Genomic DNA, 22,497 nt, shown 5'->3' on the forward strand with positions numbered 1-22,497 from the left:
CAAAACTATTTCGATTGATCTCTCTCCTCAAAAATCTTCATTCTTCATTTCTGTCGTCTTATCATCTTCTTCAATAGAAAATCGACGCCCCTCCAATTTACAACAACCCATATCCAAGGTTATTGTCAACCTACAACTCCTGTAGTTCTGCCCAATTTTGACCAAATTCATTGTTATGTGAGTGGTTTGGCCCATTTGTGACAGAAGCCAATTTGTCCCAATTATAGATCTGATGATGACACACACATTGGGGAGGTATAGACAAGGTGGACTTGCTCCACCCATCTATGTATGTCCACCCTTTTTATGTCACTTATTATCTTAGTGAACCATATTTAACAAGTAATGTTTATTTTTCCCATTATTATGTCTCCAATGCAGATCTGATGACGACGCAGGAACTAGGAATGTTCTGCCTCTGCTGGACCTGTTTCACCAGTCAAGGTTTGTCGACTATAATTTTGTCACTTATTTTTTTTAGTGGACCAGATTCAACAGACACAGTAGGTGTCCACCATTGACATGTTTGTCCCTAATGCAAGTCTGATGATGATGCAAGTGCAGGACCTGTCATACATCAAGTGGACCAGTTACAACAGCCAAGATATGTACACCCCTGTAGTTTCATTCGGTCTTTTTGAGTGGACCAGACTAAACAACCATAGTACATGTCTATCAAAACCATGTCCACCACTATCTTATATGTCCTCCATTCACATGTTCATATCTGTTTGGTCATCCATTCTTTATTGTGACAATTGTTATTCAAAATATGTATGTATATCGCTTAACAAACAACTGAATATCTCGTCATTGTAGTAATGTTGACGGGGTCCTCACTGAAAATACTATGGCCTTGGTGCACCAGATCAGACAATCAAGGTAGATGTCCACTCTTTGATGGACCATTTTTAACAACACAATATGCATTAGTCTATTATTGTACAAAAAAACTAAATATTTTACTAACATGGTTGTTGTCCGTCGAACAGTTTGGGTGACGTTTCGATTGCCACTGGTGAAGTGTTTGGGGACAATAGTAATTTGTTGCCTGAGGAAGCTACTCAGGTGGATAACCTTTACTATAATGTACCATATTTCTGCGGATGTCCGTCCCATGCGGTAGACATGTAATTCTATTATTTTGTCTAGCTTTCCGCGAATGTCTGTCCCAGACGGTGGACATTGTATTTATGATGTTTTTGTCTACCTTTTCGCGTATGTCTTTCCCACGCGGTGGACTTCATTATGGATGTACAACCAATGTTGTATTACAATATGCCGAGAGACAATTTAATGAAACTTGTCCATAGACAATCTAATTATAATGTTGTCTACCCCATCTTACTATTGGCTACTTTCCAAACAATAATTGTTCACCATGATCACTCAATAGTGTACAAGCTAATCTTCTCCCAAGCTCCTTGTAAACCCAAAAACATTCTCCAAATTTTTACCCATGTCTTTTTTTTCCGGTCATTCAATGTTCCTGGACCAAAAGAACCTTCTACAAATAACATATATTATGTCCACAAAAAATGGACAAAGAGGGTTCTCCACCATAAGACAACATGATTTATCCATATCCGTCGACCAACTTGGCATTCTCGTTTTTAACACCTTCTGATGGAACCCGAGACGAAGGCCAGCATACGGACACGGACGAGGACCGGAGCGTGCAAGGAACCAAGGACGCGACTGCGTCCGGAACTAGACGGCCCTCAACCCAAGCACCGAACCTGATGCCCGGAGCTACAACAAGGAGCCGGACCGCATCTAGGACCGCAAGGAAGAAGTGCCTCATTTTTGCCCAAGCCTTCGTTCAAGAACAAGAGACGCTTGATCACGGACCCAACGAACAGCCGACCGAGGCTCTTCTAACGGTCTTCACCATCACCCAAGGGTGAAGACCTCCAAGTCATTAGGGGAATTAGTACTCTTTTTCCCACCTTGGATTTTTCCCAATGGGTTTACCAAGGGGGTTTTAATGAGGCTATGATCCCTAGTGCATGGCCATGGCCAAGGACCACTTCGGCCACGTGTCCATTCTATCCTTAGTTTAATTTCGCTTATGACCGTTGTCTTTTAAAACTATTTCCTGGACGCTGCGTTTTAGTTTTACCCACGTGTTTAGGGTTTTGAGAGTCCCCTTATGTAAGCCACCCTATATAAAGGGCCTAGACCTTATCATGTAAAGGTAGACTATCAATAATAAAGAACAAGAAGTTATCTTTCTCTCTCGTTTTCAGTGATTGAAACGAAACCCTAGAAGCTGCACGAACCGGGTTCGTTAGCTGCTAGTTTGGCCGTATCGCAAGGAGAACCATCCCTTGTGTGTCGCTACCTCATTCCACCTCTATCCCCATCTATCCGAGAGCCAAACGAGTCGAGCATCTCCTCGCGAATCTCTCTTCGTCCGTTCTTGTCGTTCCTTGGTGTCGTTTCTTTCCGTACGTCGCCCCATCCGCCGATATCATTCGTTCACGGTCCAACCGCGTCACACTTCCGAATCGTTCCGCTGAGTTTGCTCCGTCCGTAAGTCCGTGGTTCACGACCGTAGTCCGGAGTCGCATCACCTTCTCTTCACCTCTTTTAACAAAATGATACTTTCGTCATTTTCTCCATCCCTAAACAAGAGAAACTTGCATTTTGCAGAAAGGAATAAGCAAACTAGCATTTCTAAAAAATATTTTGAACAAAATGACATTCTTAGCCAAATTCCCAAGATATAATGCCTTGCGATGAACAATATGCTGTTGATAGACAATATATGGATGTTGGACAAGATGCGGATGATAGACAAGATGCAGATGATAGACAAGATGTCGATGATAGACAAGATGTCGATGATAGACAATATGCGGATGATAGATAAGATGCAAATGATGAACAAGATGGGATGATGGACAAGATGCGGATGATGAAGAAGATGATATGGAGAAGGATTGGTGAGAAACCCAATCCTCCATATCATCTTTTGGTCCACTCTCATCTACATCATCCTCTTTTGGTCTATCATCCTTGATATCTTCTTTTGGTCCACCATCTTCTTTTTGTCCATCATCTCGACAACTTTACCCTTTTTTTTCTAATTATCTTTCATAGACAACTTATCTTTAATAACATGGATAACTAATTTGAACTCATGGATATCTTCGATAATATAATTCTCATAGACAAGTTATTAAAATGGAATTCGTGTACAAGTCTCTGATTTACTCTAATAACTTGTCCATCATATCTCGTCCACGATAATAATTCTCTTTCATACAAGGGTATTTTTGTCTTTTAATCACATGTAAACAGTAAAAATATAGCATTTTTTTGTAAGATGAAGCAAATGTGGCATTTCCCAAAACTTTTATAAAAAATGTGGCATATTTAGTAAAAATCCCTAAAATTTAGATACTAAATTTAAAATTGTACATGAGAATATATATATATATATATATATTATATGTATATTACTATATATAATATTTTATTTAGACTTTATGGTAAATTTGTGTTGCCTTTTTCACAATTTAAAACCATTTATTTTTATTTTTTTATACAAACATTATATTTAAATTGCATAATCTGCACTTAATCTATATAATCCATATGATCTGTTTGATATATAAATTACTATATTAAAGCTTATGTAAGCTTGTAATTAGAACTACCAAATTAAATTATTCTCGTCATGTCTGCCTGTAATGTAAGAAAATAATTTAAAAGCTAATGTAATTTTGTTTCATTTTCTTTTGGTTGTCAATTCCAAACTCAGATTAAGAACAATATCACTGATAATGATACTTACACGTAAACCTAAAACAAATTAGGAAAATAAACTAATTCTTACACGTAAACCTTAACCGAGGCAGCATTGGTATTGTTAATCCTGTTTCTTCTCTTATTTAAATAGACGACGTTGAGATGTTTAAAATAGTCATCATTTATAACCATTTTTAAGTTGTCTTTGTCTGAATTATAATGTTTGATAGGTACATTGACGTAAAATTCTTTCGGGCTAATAATTCTAATGGTTGATTAGAGGTTTACTACTCTACTTAATTATATACAAAGTAAACGGCTGTAATGCAATTATATATGAATTATTAGCATCTTAACTATAGCCAGTTTTGCATGCGACAAAAATCTTAAAATTTCATAAAAATTAATAATGGCAAAAAAATAAAATTCGTATTGGCGTTCATGTTAACAGATTCGTTATAGGGCATGTGCTCAAGGCGCAATAGCACAAGTTCTTTTTACAAAGATAATCATTAGCTATAAAAGTCCTAAATTTAAAAATTTCTACAAAAGAGTTTTTTTGTTTCCGGCCAATAAAGTTTATATTTGAATTTCTATCTAAAGTTCGTTTAAAAGAAAAGATTTGAACATAATTTTGAGACAGTCGGACTTGACTTTAAGATACAAAAGATTGAAAATAGCGGATTTGATCATAAGAGCAAGTATAAGGGTGGCCCAATGGTTCTTAACAAAAAAAAAAAAAAAAAAAATCCAAGTAGCTTAGTTCTTGGTTCAATGTAAGCCCAATTTGAATATCCAAAATGAAAGCCCATAAAGCCCAAAACACACTCAATCGTGTCTCTTCCTCCCTCACAAATGCTTCAGGAGTTCTCACAACAAGATCGAGAAATACACACATAGACGAAAGAAGAAGAAGAAGAATAACAAGTAGAGGACGATACAGATCCACAACGCCATGGGTTTAGGCATCTTAGCTTCTCGAACCATTCGACCAGCTTCTCGTCTTCTTCAATCCCAACGCTCCAATTTCTTCCTCCGCACCATCGTCTCCAAACCAGAGCTCCAATCTCCTGAATCCGCCGCTGTCTCTGAGCCCGAGCCGCCGACACAGATTCTCCCTCCTAGGAACCCTATCGGTGGAGCACGCGTCCATTTCTCGAATCCCGAGGATGCGATCGAGGTCTTTGTTGATGGTTACGCGGTCAAAGTCCCTAAAGGATTCACAGTTCTTCAGGCTTGTGAGGTCGCCGGAGTTGATATCCCGAGGTTTTGTTATCATTCTCGTTTGTCTATTGCTGGAAATTGCAGGATGTGTCTTGTTGAGGTCGAGAAATCTCCCAAGCCTGTGGCGTCGTGTGCCATGCCCGCTCTTCCCGGTTTGTTCATTTAAGCTTTTGATTTCGGATTTGTGGGAATTTTTTTGATTTGATCGTTTGATTGGTAGAAGAAATTGGGATTTTGTGCTATTGTTTCATTTCTATTCCAATTTTTGTTGGGTTTTGTTTGATGATGATGATGAAATTAAGATTTTTCTTGTTAATAGGGATGAAAATTAAGACTGATACACCAATAGCGAAGAAGGCGAGGGAGGGAGTGATGGAATTCTTGTTGATGAATCATCCTCTGGATTGTCCTATATGTGACCAGGGAGGAGAGTGTGATCTTCAGGATCAGTCTATGGCTTTTGGATCTGACAGAGGCCGTTTCACTGAGATGAAAAGATCTGTTGTTGATAAAAACCTTGGTCCTCTTGTGAAGACTGTTATGACTCGGTGTATCCAGTGTACAAGGTTACTTAAAGAGTTTGCTTAAAAGTGTGATATTTTAGTTGCTGTGATACATTATACTATCCTATTGATTAGGTTATGTTTCTATAATGTCTTTGTAGGTGTGTACGGTTTGCTTCAGAAGTTGCTGGGGTTCAGGATCTTGGCATGCTAGGTCGTGGTAGTGGAGAAGAAATTGGAACTTATGTTGAGAAGCTTATGACTAGTGAACTCTCTGGAAACGTTATAGACATCTGTCCCGTGGGAGCCTTGACCTCAAAGCCCTTTGCCTTTAAAGCCAGAAACTGGGAATTGAAGGCAACAGAAACCATTGATGTTAGTGATGCCGTTGGGTCCAACATCCGTGTTGATAGTAGAGGACCAGAAGTGATGCGTATCATTCCACGTCTTAATGAGGTATGTCAATTGTTTTTTTTGTTCAAAATCGCTATACCGTATAAGTATTTTGTTGGATGTTGTACTTATGAATTTTTTTATTCAGGATATTAATGAAGAATGGATATCTGACAAAACCCGATTCTGTTATGACGGCCTAAAAAGGCAAAGGCTTAGCGACCCTATGATCCGAGATTCCGATGGAAGATTCAAGGCAGTGAGCTGGCGTGATGCCTTGGCTGTTGTGGGTGATGTCATTCATCAGGTGAAGCCAGATGAGATTGTTGGAGTAGCAGGCCAGCTATCTGATGCAGAATCCATGATGGTATTGAAGGACTTTGTTAATAGAATGGGTTCAGACAATGTCTGGTGTGAAGGAACAGCTGTTGGTGTTGATGCTGATCTTAGGTACAGTTATTTGATGAACACTAGCATCAGCGGACTTGAGAACGCCGATCTCTTCCTTCTAGTTGGCACCCAGGTGAGTTTTCACCCTGTCTCTTTGCAAGGTTACGAGAACTAGATTACATAGACACTTGTGATTTGGATCAATGACACAGAAAAAAAAAAAATTGTGTAACCTAATTTGGTGGTGTGACTAAAGTTTCTGTGCATATTAATTTAAGGAATGCATAGGTTTCTAAAACCAGATTAGATGTTAAAATTTTGTTTATGATTTACATTTCTGATGCGGGTCAATGCTACACATGTTCAGGCTGCTAGTTTCTCCTAAGCTAAAATTGCTCTTTAAGATATCAACCTTGTGCAGTTTTATTAGCGGTATATTCACCTGTTTTCTGTCTATTTTTACCAGCCAAGGGTTGAAGCTGCAATGGTGAATGCTAGGATCTGCAAGACAGTCCGTGCATCGAATGCCAAGGTTGGATACGTTGGTCCACCTGCAGAGTTCAACTACGACTGCAAACACCTCGGGACTGGGCCTGATACTCTTAAGGAAATTGCTGAGGGACGGCACCCATTCTGTACGGCACTCAAGAACGCCAAAAACCCTGCAATCATTGTTGGTGCTGGGCTCTTCAACAGAACCGATAAAAATGCCATCCTCTCTTCTGTTGAATCCATTGCACAAGCCAACAATGTCGTCCGACCAGACTGGAACGGTCTCAACTTTCTCCTTCTCTATGCTGCTCAAGCGGCTGCTCTTGATCTCGGTCTCATTCAACAGTCCGCCAAAGCCCTCGAGTCTGCAAAATTCGTCTACTTGATGGGAGCAGACGATGTAGATGTTGACAAGATTCCTAAAGACGCCTTCGTGGTTTATCAAGGCCACCATGGAGACAAAGCGGTTTACCGTGCAAACGTAATCCTCCCTGCATCGGCCTTCACCGAGAAAGAAGGAACCTATGAAAACACAGAAGGATTTACTCAACAGACTGTTCCCGCTGTTCCAACCGTTGGTGATGCAAGAGATGACTGGAAGATTGTCAGAGCATTGTCAGAGATCTCAGGTGTGAAGCTTCCATACAACTCAATTGAAGGTGTTAGATCAAGAATCAAGAACGTCGCACCAAATCTGGTCAACACAGATGAGCGAGAGCCAGCTGCTTTTGGGCCTACATTGAAGCCTGAGTGCAAGGAGACAATGAGCACAACACCGTTCCAACCCGCTGTTGAGAACTTTTACATGACAAACTCGATCACAAGAGCATCAAAGATCATGGCGCAGTGCAGTGCCGTGCTCTTGAAGAAGTGAGAGCTTTTTTAACTTGCTATGTTTTCTCATTTTTTTCCTCTTTTGCAAAAATAAAGGTACTGATTCTTGGTTTGCTCTCCTCTTTACCGAGACCTTTTGTTTAAGCCGAGTACCACTAAATCTCGGTTTAGCTTGCGCTGAAATCTATAAGCAATTTGCAATAAGCACATTGTTAGATGCGAAACATTGCAGTGTTAATTGGATGCTTTGTGGCATCTTGTATTGTTCTTAGTAGGACTCTTTTTGATTGCCTTTGCTTAGATGAATTTCCGGCATGGCGATGAATACATACAATCTCTACCTTATCATTTGTTCTAATCATTGTGATTGCTACAGACAATGCAAATTCTAAAAGGATTTAGTTGGTTTCTAAAGTGAAGCGATCCCTTGTGAATTAAACTTTTTTGACCAGTTGTATTACCTAAAATAAGTTCAATTTCAACTTTGTGATTGCATTTACGAATTTTGATATGATTAGAAAAAAAAAAGGAATAGCATCACCGATTTGGTTATAAGTTATAACTCTAATTGTGATTTATATTATTACTCTCAGTCCCAAAATAGTATGCCATGATTGGTTGGGTAGACCTGACGAGTTATTTTAGATCATTTTAAGAATTCCAGATATTTTCTATATTGTCGGAAACAGACTCCATAGTTTTACATCTATTTTAAAAACTTCTAGTATCTTTTTGGATAACTATTTTGTATATTTTCTTATTATGTCACTTTCTCTTTTCCAACCAAGTCATTTGGTTTATACTATACTGAATCATTAGACAATTTTCAGAAAAATACCTTACAGATGTTTTCTCAGCTTCGACATACATATTTGTTACTTTTTGTACGTACAACCTCTTTTTTTTTTTCTATAAATGTTGATAACTAAAGTCATCCTATTCAAACCTCTAAAGTAAATTTATGTTCAAGAACGCAAATTTCGATTAAGAGATAAGTCTATACCATAGCACCAGTCACTATGTCTAAACAACCTAAATTACTTTATTTCCGTAAGTAATCAAGAGTAATACATCTGTAACAATCCAACTCAATGTGTTTACAAGGCTTCATAACTCAACTTTCGCAGGTTATGACGTTTTCCTCATCTAGATTACTTTTAGGCAACTCATCAAACCTTCGGAAAGCAGATCTATCCTAAAAGTAGTAGCTAGGTTGACATGTCAATCAAGCAGTAAGCAGCAAAGATAAACCTAGATGGAGATCATAAACAAACAAATTCGAATCTAAACACCCTAGTTAACAATCCATGAGTCGCCTTTGAAAACCCTTACACCAAATTAACTACTAACACATATTCAAGCAAATCAAAACCATAGATATAAGAGAATGCATAAAAAAATATGAGTACAAAAAGAGTTGAAGATCTTCACTGTGATAAAGAGTTGGTGATTTTTCTCTCTTAAACAAGTAAAAAACAGAAACAAGAGAAGATTAGTGACTAGAAGTGAAGTGATGGTGACTATTTGTCCAAAAAAAAAAAAGAAGTGATGGTGATGAGTGATGACTTCGGAAATGAACGACGGTATGAACAAACTTCGAACGGCCACGAGGAGGTGGTGAAGGTTGCTGGTGTCTCTCCGGTCGTCTTTCCTTGGGGGGCTGGCGAATGCACACCGAAAACCTAAGTTAAAACAAGTATCTAAGCTTCGGGGTATAGGAAATCGGTTTAAGGCTTCTATTGTCGAAACTCAGCGTTTTAGGGCAAGATGCAGGCTTCTGGACCGGTCACGTGGGCTGTGACCGGTGTGTGGTGTAGGGAGGAGAGCGATCACGGATCCTGTGGCTGGTGTGGACAAGAAGCTTCCGACGGTCACACATCTTCTGGCGTGTCTGCGACATGTTTTGAGAGATGAGTGTAACTTATTATTCCAATTGGAGGTGAAACAAGACTTTTCTAGCTTTCTAGAAACCAAGAACGTTCATTTTGGTTATTGGTAAGCTTTTCAAAAGTTGGCCGTAACATCAGGCTCCGAAACTATCTAAAAATGTGTTTTGCTCTCTTTTTGGTACCTTTTGCCTTTAAACCTATGAAACCTCCTTGAATCTAAAAATATATACTTGGAAATCATCCTTTCAGGTTTGAAATAATCCTAAACACTTCATAAAAAACCCTTAGAAAACTATAGCTAAAATGAGTAAAAATAGGATGTTATCACATAGAAAATTAAAAACATCATTTAAATTAATATACAAAAAAAAAGTCGCTAAAACATCATTTTTAAGTGATACGGAGGGAGTATGAGTTAATTACATAGTTGAAACTTTTCTAAAAATTAATTAAACATATCTAGTGAACATTAAAATTTCTTCTTATTATTTTTTTTGTCAACAACATTAAAATTATTTATGTTTCATTTTCTCTCATTTAATTCTTTCTTTTATAAAGCTATTATTATATAATAATAATTATATATAGAGATAAGTTTATAAGACACTTAATAATAGTTAAATGAGTTAATTATATAGTTAAACTTTGATGAAAAGAAACCACATGCATCTAGAAAACATTAATTAGTGTTCTTTATAAGTCTCTTTGTCTCACTACTTTTGATATTATTATATATTTCTTTTCCTATAAATCTCCCTTGACTATTTGATTGTCAGCTTAACACTTTTTCGTAGAACTTACGGATTAAGTGGTTCAAAGATGTTGATATGTTTGATAAGTTATATTCTATGTTTCAGTGACCTGGCGAGTCTCAATAATCGTTTTGTGGATGCAGAAACATTGGAAAAACAACTTAAATTTGTCAACGAAGATGCTGCTAAAATAATCAAAGTTTGTTTAATTTAATCTTACTATTGTTTAGCACAATATTTATTAATTATATGAAGTTTATTAAGTATTTTCTAATTTCATTTTTAATGGATGATAGACTGTACATGGAGATACCTATGAATGTGTGGATTTTTACAAACAACCAGCGTTTGATCATCCAACGATGAAAAATCACTTATTCCGCTACAAAGTATATAATAAATTTAATATTTGTGACTACAAAGAAATATCCTAATTTTACCATTAATTAATTTCTTATTTTTCACTAATACATAATTTATTTTTAAAATGTAGATGCATAATTCAAAACCAAAAGAGTTAAATGATAAAAAATTCGGTTTTCTGTGGGAAAATGGTGTAGGGTGTCCTTTAGATACTATACCCATACAAAGAGTCACTAAAGACAAACTCTTGAGACTAAATTCGCATCCTGACAAATATAAGCCCAGAGGTTCCTGGAACTTCACTTATAATCAATATAGTGTAGATAATGAACAACATCATGTAAGTAAGTAGTACTCTTTCTGTTATGTTTTATAAGATGTTTAACATTTTTTTCCTTTTCCATTGCATTTTTTTAATGTATATAAATTTTATACAACTGCGCACTAATCTTTATTTTATGTTCTTTGTTATTTTAAATGACGCACGGTATATAACTTTTTTTTTTATCAAACTCATATATACAACAAAAGTTGATTATGATCATGGTGATGATGACTAGTTTGCGGTGGCTCGTACCAAGAAAGGAGAAAGGAAAAACTATAATGGAGCATCAATGGTTGTATCTGTAAATGATCCTGAAGTTAAATATCCACAATTTAGTTCTGCTCGTATGCTTGTTCAGATCGGAGAAGATTATATTCAAGCTGGATGGACTGTAAGTTTGTTTTCACATGTTATATTTAATTAATTATATTTTTCACTTAATTATCAAAATTAAAAATCACGATAAATTGGTTTTGGCCAAAAAAAAAAGAAAAAAAATCATGATAAGTTGGTTTTTTTATAATTGTATACCGATCTAGAATACTGACTTATATATTATTAACAGAAATATAATTACATTTCAGATTAATCCAGATTTATACCCTGACAACCAACCAAGAAGTTTTGTTTATACAAAAGTAAGTTAATTGCTTACACATACTATTTCTTCAAAGTTTTTTTGTCCATCTTTTTTTTTTACATAGTTCATATTTTCCGTCATATCAATTTTCTATCCATGTTATCTCATCTCGTATGTATATTATTGAACCTTTTTTTTGTTGTTGTACTATATAATCATAAGCTAGGCATGCATAACGATATATAGAATCATACAGGCAGGTCAAAACAAGTGTTATAATACTTTGTGTCCAGCTGGAATGGTAGTAGTCCGTTCAGATATTCCTCTTGGTGTGCTTCGAGGTCCTCCTACTGTTCGCGGCTCTAAAACAAGTGCTTATGATACATATAGCTTACTCAAGGTTTGCTTGTTATTAATTTCTTCTCCATTTTGTATAACTCAACAAGATGTTAGATATTGATATTGATATTGATCATGAAAGGATAAAGGAAATGGTAACTGGCGGCTTGAGTTTGGAGGAATATATATTGGGTATTGGCCGGCAAAACTATTTCAACAGAGTATGGCAAACAATATTGAATGGGGAGGAGAAGCATATAGTGCATTATTGCCTGGTCCTCAAATGGGGAATGGGTATTTTCCTTTGTTGGATCCAAAGTTCGATGCACATATCTGTAATATAACTACGGTCGACGAGAATTTTAATATCGACCGGATGGTGAAGAATATAGAGACATACTCGGACAACAATCATGGTTATAAAGTATACGAGGATTTATATTCAGGGTTACCGGTCGGACATATCATATATTTTGGAGGTCCTGGGATTATATTAAAGTGAGAAGAAGATAACTTTATGTAAAAGTAAAAAATAATTTATGTTCAAACAACATGTAATTGAGCATCTAAAATAATTTGTTCACCTTCCTTGTTTCATTTTTGTGGTGTATGAAATCTTGGGCAAATTATCCGAATGTGAGGATCCGATCCGATCCAAACTCTAATCACGTAATTTGAAAATACTTAAACGGTTTTTATCTCTCAATTCTCAAGATCCAAAAATTCGAAACCAAACCTGATCCAAACACGAATCCGAACAAGTATATTAATATACCCACCACAATATAATTATCTAGCAATAATATATTAATAATATTTATATTTGTAATAATCTAAGTGTCCAAAATATTTAGAATTTTTTATATTTTAGAGTAGTTAAGTTATTTTTTTCCGTAAATTTGAGTAAAAACTATTCGAGGTTTATAGATAGTTTGGATATTTTTGAGTAATTTAGACAAATTTTAAACTTCTAGTAATCTGAATCCAAACCCAAAAATATTTGATCCAAATCTAAAATTACCCAAACGGGCTCTATACCTTTAAATCTGAATATCCAAAATATTCTATCCAAAATCCGAACAGGTATCCGAAGGTGCAGCCTTTATGAAACCAAACCGAGCTGGGATGAACCAAATTGAACCGAAAGTATGTAAATATCGGAATAGATTCTAAAAGTTTCGTTGATGTGTGTAATAAACCCTAAACCCCATTCATAAAACTTTTTAATCACGATTCGCTGGGAAAGACAAGGTAAGTTAACGGTAATGGAGGAGAAACTAAAGTATCTGAGTCTCGTCGGAGCCGGAGCTCTTATCGGATCCTTCTCCACCGTCGCTCTCCTTAAACTTCTCTCCAGGCAATTATAACCTCAAGACTCTCAATTTCGTGTTACAGAACCTCTAAATCCTATAGCAGTTTCGACAAAATTGAAAGCTGATTCGCTTTCTTTACTTGCAGGAGCTCAGTGAAGCAGCACGATGAAAACCCAGTAACTAACTTCCTAGGTACTTGTGATTTTGTAACTTTTGTTTCTTTGGATATCATAAACCCAAAAAAAAAAACAGATTTCGATTACTATGTTTTGGTTAAATTGGTGTTAGTTGCAGGAAACGGTATTGAGTCTGAGACAAGACCTGTTACTGCAGCTAATGGTCAGGATCTTTTGAATGATGAAATTGTTTCTGAACATTTAACCAGGTACCCTTTTTAATCTTTGTTGCAATGAAAATTATTGTTTTTGGAGGACTTTTAGTAAACCCATATTACCAAACTTTAGCTGATTCTTAAGAGACAGAAGCTATGATCTTTCTGAAAGTATTGGTTTGTTCAAGCAAATCTACTTTTTACCTTTGCTAAGGCAATATGTTGTGATGTCTGAGTCTCTTTGTATTTAAGTTAAGCACATTGCATGATGTTATGTTGATTCTAAATGTTTATGCTAATTTGTCTCTTAAAGGAATATCTTGTTTTTCGATCTTGAGTCAATCTCAAGAGTAAAGTAATTTTTCTTGAAAAGTCTTGTGATACTAAAGAGATACAAGTTATGGTATTTTCTGTCAATGTTAGAAGGCACAAGCGAAAGATTAAATTGAAATCATCTTGTGCCTTGTTAAATCATACTATGCTTATAATGTGTGAACCTTTTTGTGCTGATGTTCAACACATTACCTGATGCTATATTGATTTTCCTTGATTCTAAATGTTTTTTTATGTTCAGGAATATCCAGTTTTTCGATCTCGAGTCTCAGCGTAAAGTCACTGGATCATATGTTGTGGTGATTGGACTTGGAGGTGTAGGGAGTCATGCTGCATCTATGCTCTTGAGGTCAGGTGTTGGGAAGCTCCTCCTGGTTGACTTTGACCAGGTATCATTGGTTATTTCTTTAACTTCATTATATAGATTTAAGGTCTGTTTTAGATAAATTTGATTCACTTAATTCCTTCCAAGCATCACAGAGAATCTTGTGTTTTTTTTTCTTACATATATATTCATAAGTATTCTTAATTCCATGAACATGAGAAGGTCTCGCTTTCATCATTAAATCGACACGCTGTTGCAACACGAGCAGATGTTGGTATTCCGAAAGCTATATGTCTCAAGAAACATTTCTCTTCAATCTTTCCTGAATGCCATATAGAAGCCAAGGTGATGCTCTATGACTCATCTTCTGAAGCAGAAATACTTTCAGGCAACCCAGATTTTGTTTTGGACTGCATTGACAACATCGATACAAAGGTACATGAGTTAATCCATCTACTTCCAATAGTGCTTTAGATTATAGCATTCCTTGTGTTTGAGAAGTTCCTCAGGTTTAGACATGTGAGGCACACTGATATTTTGGTCTCGTTTCAAATATAATGTTAGGTGGGACTTTTGGCTGCTTGCGTTAAGAGGGGTTTGAAAGTTCTGTGTGCAACTGGTGCTGGTTCTAGAGCTGACCCAACAAGAATCAGAGTGGCTGATATTAGAGAGTCAACAATTGACCCATTATCTCGTTCTGTAACAATTCTAACTCTTTCCTCTAATAAAAGGCATTCATTAGATGGATAGTATACATAGTTGATGATCTTCGGGTCTCAACACTACTACACACTTTTGATCTCTTACGTGGTTCTTGATTTTTCAGGTAAGACACAGATTGAGGAGAGAACATGGCATTGAAGGAGGCATTCCTGTTGTGTTTTCCCTGGAAAAACCAAAAGCGAAGTTGCTTCCCTTTAAAAGACCAAATGGGGAAGACGAGAATCCCTCAGATTATCAAGTAACTAATTTCAGTTCTTGGAACACTGAACATCTATGTCCAGTCTTTATATTTGTCATTGATCTTATATCTTGCTTGTGATTTTCAGGTAGTACCTGGCTTTCGTGTTCGGATAATTCCTGTACTTGGAAGCATCCCAGCTATTTTTGGACAAATTATGGCCTCCTATGTTATTACACAACTTGCAGGTGTACAAGTTCAGATGGAGCCTATTGTAAATCTAGATTTGGATCATTATCGATTGCTGCATAACCGCCTTATTGAGCATGAGGAGACAATTTATGGCACATCTGCAGAAGTAGAGGTATTCTGATTAGTCTTAGTGGTCTTATCGCTATAAATTGTAAAGAAAAAGACTAATAGGAAGACTAACAGTAACTGAGATTTATGTGACACTTGAAAACTGCTTCTAAGTTAAAGCAGGTTCTTGAGAATTCTTCTAAAACTTTGGTCCATTTCCTGAAAATGACTAGAATGTTATCTCCTTTTGTTTTCTGCAGGTGGATGTGGAGGAAGTGATGTACGTAGTGAAAGAGTTGTGGCACGGACGAAGTGCTAGAGATGAGACTGCAAAAGATGTTGGGAGAGGAATGTGGCGAGCCATGAATGAGTTGATGCTCGTAAGGTATGTGGATTCACTCCTTTTACTTCACAGGTCGTAATAAGTTCAATGGAAATCCGACAAAAAAAATATAATGTGGTATTATGATTAATCAGATGGGATGCAAAGAAGCCAGCAACAGTCTCGAACTTGATTCTTTTGAAGTTTAAAGAGGTTTGTTTTTTTTGCTTAATGACAATAGCTTGAAATCATTAAAATGAATTCGTCGGTTTGGTCGGGTTTAATTTTGAGGTATGCTACGTTATGATAGGCGGATGAACATGAGGCTAAGACTCTCGAGGAAGTGAAGGAAAGTGAAACAGAGTTCTTTGAAACAGTTTCATGTGTACTGAAGAAGGCAGAGCTTGATTTCTACGGCTAGCAGAAGAAAGACAAAAGAACCTATAGAGAAAATCATCAATCACATAGGCTTGAAGAAGCATTTTGCTTAGTATTAGTGTGAATGGCTTTTTTACCAAATTACTCATCTTAATGTATTATTTTCTCAAATGATTAGCAAATTGTTTTTTTTTGGTTTTTGCCAATGGGTAGGCTATGTTCGTTTATGCATTCAAATGATCCAACTGAAACGAGATGAAAAATGATGTTTGAATGAATTTTTTTAAGAGAATTTAATCAAAACTACCACGTTTCGTTTAAAACTTTTTCATTCTACCACATTGAAAAACACATGATACTGACAGTATTGACATTTAAAAGAAAGAATCAAAGTGCAAAAAGACAAATAGCTAAGAAACAAACTTCGTTGACAATAACTTTTGTCTACCAAATTTAGTAAGTTTTTTGGTTTCAAATTTTTGTCCGCCAATACAATTTGGGAGAACCCATATGACTTGTCTAATATGTAAGAGTATTAAAATTGTCCATCGTAAATTTCAATGTTGTCCATTGAAAAACTCAATGTTGTTCACCAAAAGTTGTTTAAAAATTGTTTAAATTATTCACAACAATTTATTTATTTCGAATAACTCATATAACTTGTTTAATTTCTAAGAATATGAAAGTTGTCCATAAAAATTTCAATGTTGTCTACCAAAAACTTCAATATTGTGCATTTTCATATTTGTGGACGAGATTTATTTTGTCTATATATAGTGTAAATTTGTCCACCACTATATTTAAATTTCCAAAAAAATTAATAGAGTTGTAATAAAAAAAACAAAGGTAAAAGAAGAAGTGAAAGAAAATAAAAAGTGAAAAAGTGTCGGGAATTAGAAAAAAAAAGTAAAGGTGAGATTAGATGAGAGAGAAAAAGAATGAATAAAATAAAGGAAATTGCAATATGTACCATGAGACTACTTCGTAATTAACTGACACAAAAAATACTATTCCCGTTGTATTGTACATATATTTATCATCCTTTTATCCCTACTACGCATGCATGTGCAGATAAATGAAAAGATCTTTTTTTATTTTTAGATTCTGGGTGTCAGAAGATTTAAGTGATAGATATGTGGGGGATTGTAGTGTCATAGCTGGCGTTATCTACTAAAAAGGAACATTTAAGATTTCCTGCAGTTGTGAAAGTCCAAACGGCGTTTAGTTTCGTTATATATCATCGGATACTATTACATTTAACCTACTTATCAAGATCTATTCAAAAACTCACCAAGAAGAAATCGCCGAATCAAGTAGCTTATTGTCGAGGAAATTAACAGATCCGGCCGTAGTGTTTTTTTGGTAAGCGGTTTTTCGTATTTAACGTTGTTGTCTATAATTCGACGATTCAATACAAGTTTGCGTTTCTGAATAAGTCTATTTGTTTTTTATTTAGGGTTTAGATGGATGCTGTTGAGTTACCGGATCGATTGATTGCACAAGGAGAAGAACCACTGGGCGAGAGGGCTAATGTGTACTACAAGTTCAAAACACTAATGGTTATCATAGATGCATTGGATCGGAATGAGATTCATACAACTAGGGATTCCCCGCTTGGATCTCTTTTCGATTTCTCGAACAGACCAAGCTGGTCGGCTACTTTTGGATTGTTTCTACTGCGTAGGCAACTCTCTGTTTCAAAATCAAACGAGATCTGGGTTGTTTTTGCGGGCACTCCTATTCGCTTGTCCCTTCGCGAATTCAAACTAGTAACAGGGATGCGTTGTAGTAAGTTCTCGACCGTTTAGAAGAAAAAGAGGAGAGGGACCGCCGGAAAACAAATTCCAGTTTACAGCACCCTATTCGGACTCGAGGATGATGTAACCGCGGATAGGGTTATAAACATGCTGAAGAAGAAAACAGTTACGGATAGTTGTATGAGGCTTCGTTTTGCTTACCTGGCACTCGTCGACGGTTTTTTGCTACCTACATCTCATCACCCCAAAGATTTTTAAGGAACATGCCGAAATGGCTGAGAGCCTGGAGGCATTTACTTCATATCCGTGAGGGAGGAAGTCGTTTGAGATGATGATGACATCAATTAAAGAGAGAGATCTACCCCAGCTGGCAACGACGTCTGTGTCTGTTCATGGTCTATTATATGCTCTCCAACTTGTGGTTTTGCAAGCAGCCCTTTCTATCCAAGAGGGACCTGCATTAGATGATTCCTTGTGTTCTGAATCAGAGGAGGAAGATGAAGCCCCGCGATGCCAGGCGGTTCCGTTTATGCTTGGTAACACCAAAGAAATATATTTGAAATGCATTAGATGATTCCTTGTGTTCTGAACCATTATATTTCGTTTATCTGTAACTATCAATTTCATCAGTTTATTATAATGATTATTATCTCGGTTAAAAACATTAGCTGATGCAACCTTATGCGATGATTATTGTATGGTAACGATAGTACATGGTAATAATCTTGGTTATCCGTTCGTATCATAGTTTTACTGGATACCATCATTATCTAATAATGATGTTATATGCTAATTCCCATATGCTTTTCGGAATTTTATTTTTGTTTTTTTGTGGGGTTAGTCTATTGTTTGCGTGATCGGAACACTTTCTATAACCATCCGAGTCTGATAACAACTTACGCTGATAGCAACATTGTTTGATAACAACATTAGCAATCAGTATTTAGTGTATCTGTGTTAAATAAATTGGCCGATAACGGCATTGTCTGCGGAACATTGTCTGATAACCTCAATACATGGTAACTACATTGGTTAGTTGCAGATACCGTAGCTTATCTGGATACCAGCATTATGTGATAACGTTTTTATAATGATGGTATCTCGTTAAGCTTTTAGCTTTTTGATACGTGGGGGGGGGGGGGGGGTAGATCATTGTTTGCTTGATGGAAACATTATCTGATAATATGATAGTCTGATATCATCATAACCTGATATCAGCTTTGTTTCATAACAACATTTCTAGCTGCTAACCCCATTGTGTATACGTGTTATGAACATGCTCATGTTGCTCCCCTCATCTTACCAGAGATTGTTGTTGATGCTGAGGAGGAAGACCTTTCATGGACGGATGATGAAGAAGATCCCAAAGTAGATAATTAGGTCAGGTTGGCTGAAGAAGGTTTCAAATTTAATAACGATATGTTTCGTGGAGGCTGCATTCCGGCAGACGTTGAGATTTCTCCTAAAAAAAAACAGGAAGGGTGTGAGGGGCAAAGCACCGCGTGCACGGAGAGGTGCCCAACATGGGAGAGGGGTTCATTTGAATCCCACCAATCTGTCGGCATCCAAAAATGTCGAGGCCACACAGCCAGGGGGTGTAGACATAAACGCGATATCTCGGCTTCTCGACGAGAAGCTAGCGAGTCAAGAGGCTAGAATTATTCAAGGTGTTATTGGCTGGTTTAAAAAGTACACAACCATTGCCGCCGAAGATGGCGAAGCTGAAGTAAACACGGAGTCGAGGATGCCCCAAACTGGTGTTGATGCTTCTAAAGATATGGACAAGGAGGACGGTGGTCTGTTGCCCACCACAACTATGGCAACCATTCTGGAGACGATTTGGGCTGGGGGTTCCCGACGATGATCACTTCTGTTGCTGAGGTAGCTGCTTACTATAGCCAGTCGGAGCAGGGCCGGGATGGTCTGGGTAACCGCATGATGGAGTCATCGGTAAGTGTGTTGCCATATTTTATATAGTTTTGTTCTGTCGGGGTTTTTTTTTGGGTCTGCGTTTCTTATTTTGTAAATGCTGTATAGAGGGATGCTGTTGACGCAACACCATCACTTGTTATGGAGGCTATCATGTTATCTTGTGAAGCCGGGTTGGTAAGTTTCGCCATTACTAAAAAGAACCAACTAAATGTAACATACGATAACTAAGGAGTTAACTATATATCTCCATTGCTAATGTGCTATATGATTAATTCAGGATGGCGGCGTTCCTTGTCCCGAGAAAGACGATTGCCAGGTTTGTAATGCAATTTAAAGTTGTCTCCACATTGGTGATCACTATATTTGTTATCATGGCAAATTGCATTTTACCTGATATCGGGTTAAGTTCCTCGTACCCCCTTCTAAATTGTGCCCCAGGGTGCTTCTGATTCCTTACTTGAAGACCCAAACGATGAGGTTTGATGTGTTTATCATAATCTTATGATGGTTGGTGTAACCTTAGTTACCGTAAAATATTTTTGTTACGGAATAATGCGTATGTTACTGTGTATTTATACCTGATATTGTCTTCACCTTCTCTAGTCCCCCATTTTGTTTGTGAACCAGGTTGGTTATGAAACCTTAACAGACGGCCCAAACGACCAGATATGTTATGATTTATGACGTTAAAAATCTGTTAGCGCTATATATATTTATGCTATCTGTTAACGGTCATGTTACTGTGAGAACTTGATCATGCGAAGTTCTGATCATGCTATCTGTTAACGGTAATGAGTTTGGCGGGGGTAATGTTTTGTTGTTCTATGATACTGTACTTTCGAGGTTGCTAATTATTTTTTTTACCATTGTTCGGTTAGGCTGGCTGCGTGTCTACCAATCCAGGTGTCAATGGCGAGGTCTGTTTTGTTACTAAAGCTGTGTACGACGACACATAAACAAAATGTCTCTGTTACCTGCTAATCCCCCTTTTTCTTTGTCTACCAGGTTGGTTCTGAAACCTTACCAGACGGTCCAAACGGCGAGGTATGTTGACTTTATCTGGAAATGTATAGTACTTTGTAAAACTTTTGTTAACGCTATATACATTTATGCTTCCTGCTAACGGCCATGTTAATGTGTGAAGTTGAATACGCAAAATGTGGTTGGAAGAAAAATAAATTGCTAACTTTGTTTTAACATTCTTCGGTTTGGCTGACGACGTGGCTATAAAGGATGGTGTTAACGACGAGGTCAGTATTGTTATCAAATGGTAGTTGTGATCGTTGTACTTTTCGCTTAAACCCTTCCCCTTGGTAATAGGTTTGTTTTGATGAACCCACACACCACGAACTACATGACGAGTTTGGTGTTAATGAATCCACACACGACGGGCAACATGATGAGGTTGGTGTTAACTCTATAACCTTTTTGTTAACTGCGTTACCTAGTTATACACGGCGTTACCTCTTTATACACGAAGTTATCTAGTTGTACACCATTTTTTAACCACCTAATCGTTATGCTAATAACACGTTGTAGGCCCAAACGTCACCGTTAATGGCTGGTAAGGAATTTACTGCTGGCAGCGTCCAAGAGGGGGTGTTAGGTGGACAACCGATGGGGGTCCAGAGGACAAAAAGACTTAGGACGCTGTCGACTAGACTGGACACGCGCTACCATTTTTACAAGAAAACTAAGTACTTGGTAGGCCACCCATCGCCGATTTTTCCTGATGCCGCTACCATGTAGGATTCGGAGGAGCATTTCCAAAACTCAATGAAGAAGTTGAATGCGACAAGGTTGGTCCACCAACTATTGATTTACCTTATTACTTCTCTTTTAGGTATAAAACTTAATATTGCAATTTCCCATTTAACTATGCCAGTTCTATATGTCTTGGTGGCGATTTTTATATTTGGAGCAAAGATATTGCTGACCTAATTGATAGGAAGAAACCGATGGTGGCTAAGGTAAAGTTTACTTTATTTGGTTGGTTGTTTTTCTTTTCATTGAAGCTACTTCATTTACAAGTGGATTAACTGGTTAATATTGCTGTTATCAGATAATGGATGGCCTTATTAAGTTCAGCAGGCATCTTTTGAGGATGGATGAGGTAGACGGTGTGAAGCTCCGTGTGGACGTGCTTGACTCGAAGTTTTTATCTCAATTGGCGAGGCTGTACCCAAAGTTCAGCAAGTGTAAACATCCTGAGGATTTCAAATTTCCAAAACCCTTACTTGAGGCTGTTGTTGGTCGGGTGATTCTGAGCGTGTCGAGCTGTTTGCTCAGGCTGATTACCTCTACATGCCTTTCAACTTTGAAAAAAACGCATTGGGTGGCACTGTGTGTTGATCTCCTCAGCCAAAAAATCATTGTCCTTGATTCCAACATCCACATTCGGAACGATTCAACTATCATTGGTGACATCTAGCCCTTAGCGGTAATGCTTCCTTTCTTATTCAAACAGGCCGAATTGGATTCTAGTGTGGCACAGGTTCCTGTGACCTCCGCATATATAGTAGAAATACCTCATGTAATCCCTCAGGCCAACTCACCTCATGACGCCGGGACCATGTCTGTCTTTTTCATCCATGCCCATGCTGAAGGCGGAATGGAAGAATGTGTTGCATTCGATGTTGGCGAGTTGGATACCGAGACCAAAAAACTTGTGTCTACCATAATTTTATTCGGCATCTAGTACCTTTATTTTAACCCGTATCAGTTAATTTGGATTTGTTTCAGACTGCTGCAATTTTTTTCGTTTG

At 37.2% G+C, this 22,497-nt stretch overlaps 3 protein-coding genes and 2 pseudogenes across 4 annotated transcripts; all 5 read left to right on the forward strand.

Moving 5' to 3' along the window:
- The first annotated feature begins 4,562 nt into the window (after positions 1–4,562).
- LOC104724114 (NADH dehydrogenase [ubiquinone] iron-sulfur protein 1, mitochondrial) lies at positions 4,563–8,006 on the forward strand. The gene is made up of 5 exons (XM_010442563.3): positions 4,563–5,132; positions 5,300–5,546; positions 5,645–5,939; positions 6,025–6,399; positions 6,733–8,006. Exons 1-5 carry the CDS (start codon positions 4,712–4,714, stop codon positions 7,630–7,632), a joined length of 2,238 nt encoding a protein of 745 aa, XP_010440865.1. The 5' UTR covers positions 4,563–4,711; the 3' UTR covers positions 7,633–8,006.
- Positions 8,007–10,094: 2,088 nt separating this feature from the next.
- On the forward strand, positions 10,095–12,439 carry LOC104728249 (protein neprosin-like). The gene is made up of 7 exons (XM_087476163.1): positions 10,095–10,432; positions 10,530–10,622; positions 10,727–10,936; positions 11,157–11,312; positions 11,506–11,559; positions 11,758–11,901; positions 11,983–12,439. Exons 1-7 carry the CDS (start codon positions 10,301–10,303, stop codon positions 12,340–12,342), a joined length of 1,149 nt encoding a protein of 382 aa, XP_087332289.1. The 5' UTR covers positions 10,095–10,300; the 3' UTR covers positions 12,343–12,439.
- A 490-nt stretch (positions 12,440–12,929) lies between these two features.
- LOC104724115 (tRNA threonylcarbamoyladenosine dehydratase-like) lies at positions 12,930–16,346 on the forward strand. Of its 2 annotated transcripts, none has more exons than XM_010442564.3 (11): positions 12,930–13,197; positions 13,299–13,345; positions 13,442–13,538; positions 14,059–14,206; positions 14,365–14,577; positions 14,707–14,841; positions 14,969–15,103; positions 15,192–15,407; positions 15,604–15,728; positions 15,821–15,878; positions 15,976–16,346. In XM_010442564.3, the coding sequence occupies exons 1-11, from the start codon at positions 13,106–13,108 to the stop codon at positions 16,084–16,086; spliced, it is 1,377 nt and encodes a 458-aa protein (XP_010440866.1). In that variant the 5' UTR covers positions 12,930–13,105; the 3' UTR covers positions 16,087–16,346. The 2 variants fall into 2 exon arrangements, with proteins under 2 accessions (XP_010440866.1, XP_010440867.1); XM_010442565.3 differs by having other exon boundaries at positions 12,953–13,197; positions 13,448–13,538.
- Positions 16,347–17,506: 1,160 nt separating this feature from the next.
- LOC147934400 (uncharacterized) lies at positions 17,507–19,664 on the forward strand (annotated as a pseudogene).
- Positions 19,665–21,349: 1,685 nt separating this feature from the next.
- Positions 21,350–22,430, forward strand: LOC147934401 (uncharacterized; annotated as a pseudogene).
- Positions 22,431–22,497: the final 67 nt, after the last annotated feature.

The sequence above is a fragment of the Camelina sativa genome, chromosome 11 (assembly GCF_030686135.1).
Source record: "Camelina sativa cultivar CO46 ecotype springtype chromosome 11, ASM3068613v1".
NCBI classification, from domain to species: domain Eukaryota; kingdom Viridiplantae; phylum Streptophyta; class Magnoliopsida; order Brassicales; family Brassicaceae; genus Camelina; species Camelina sativa.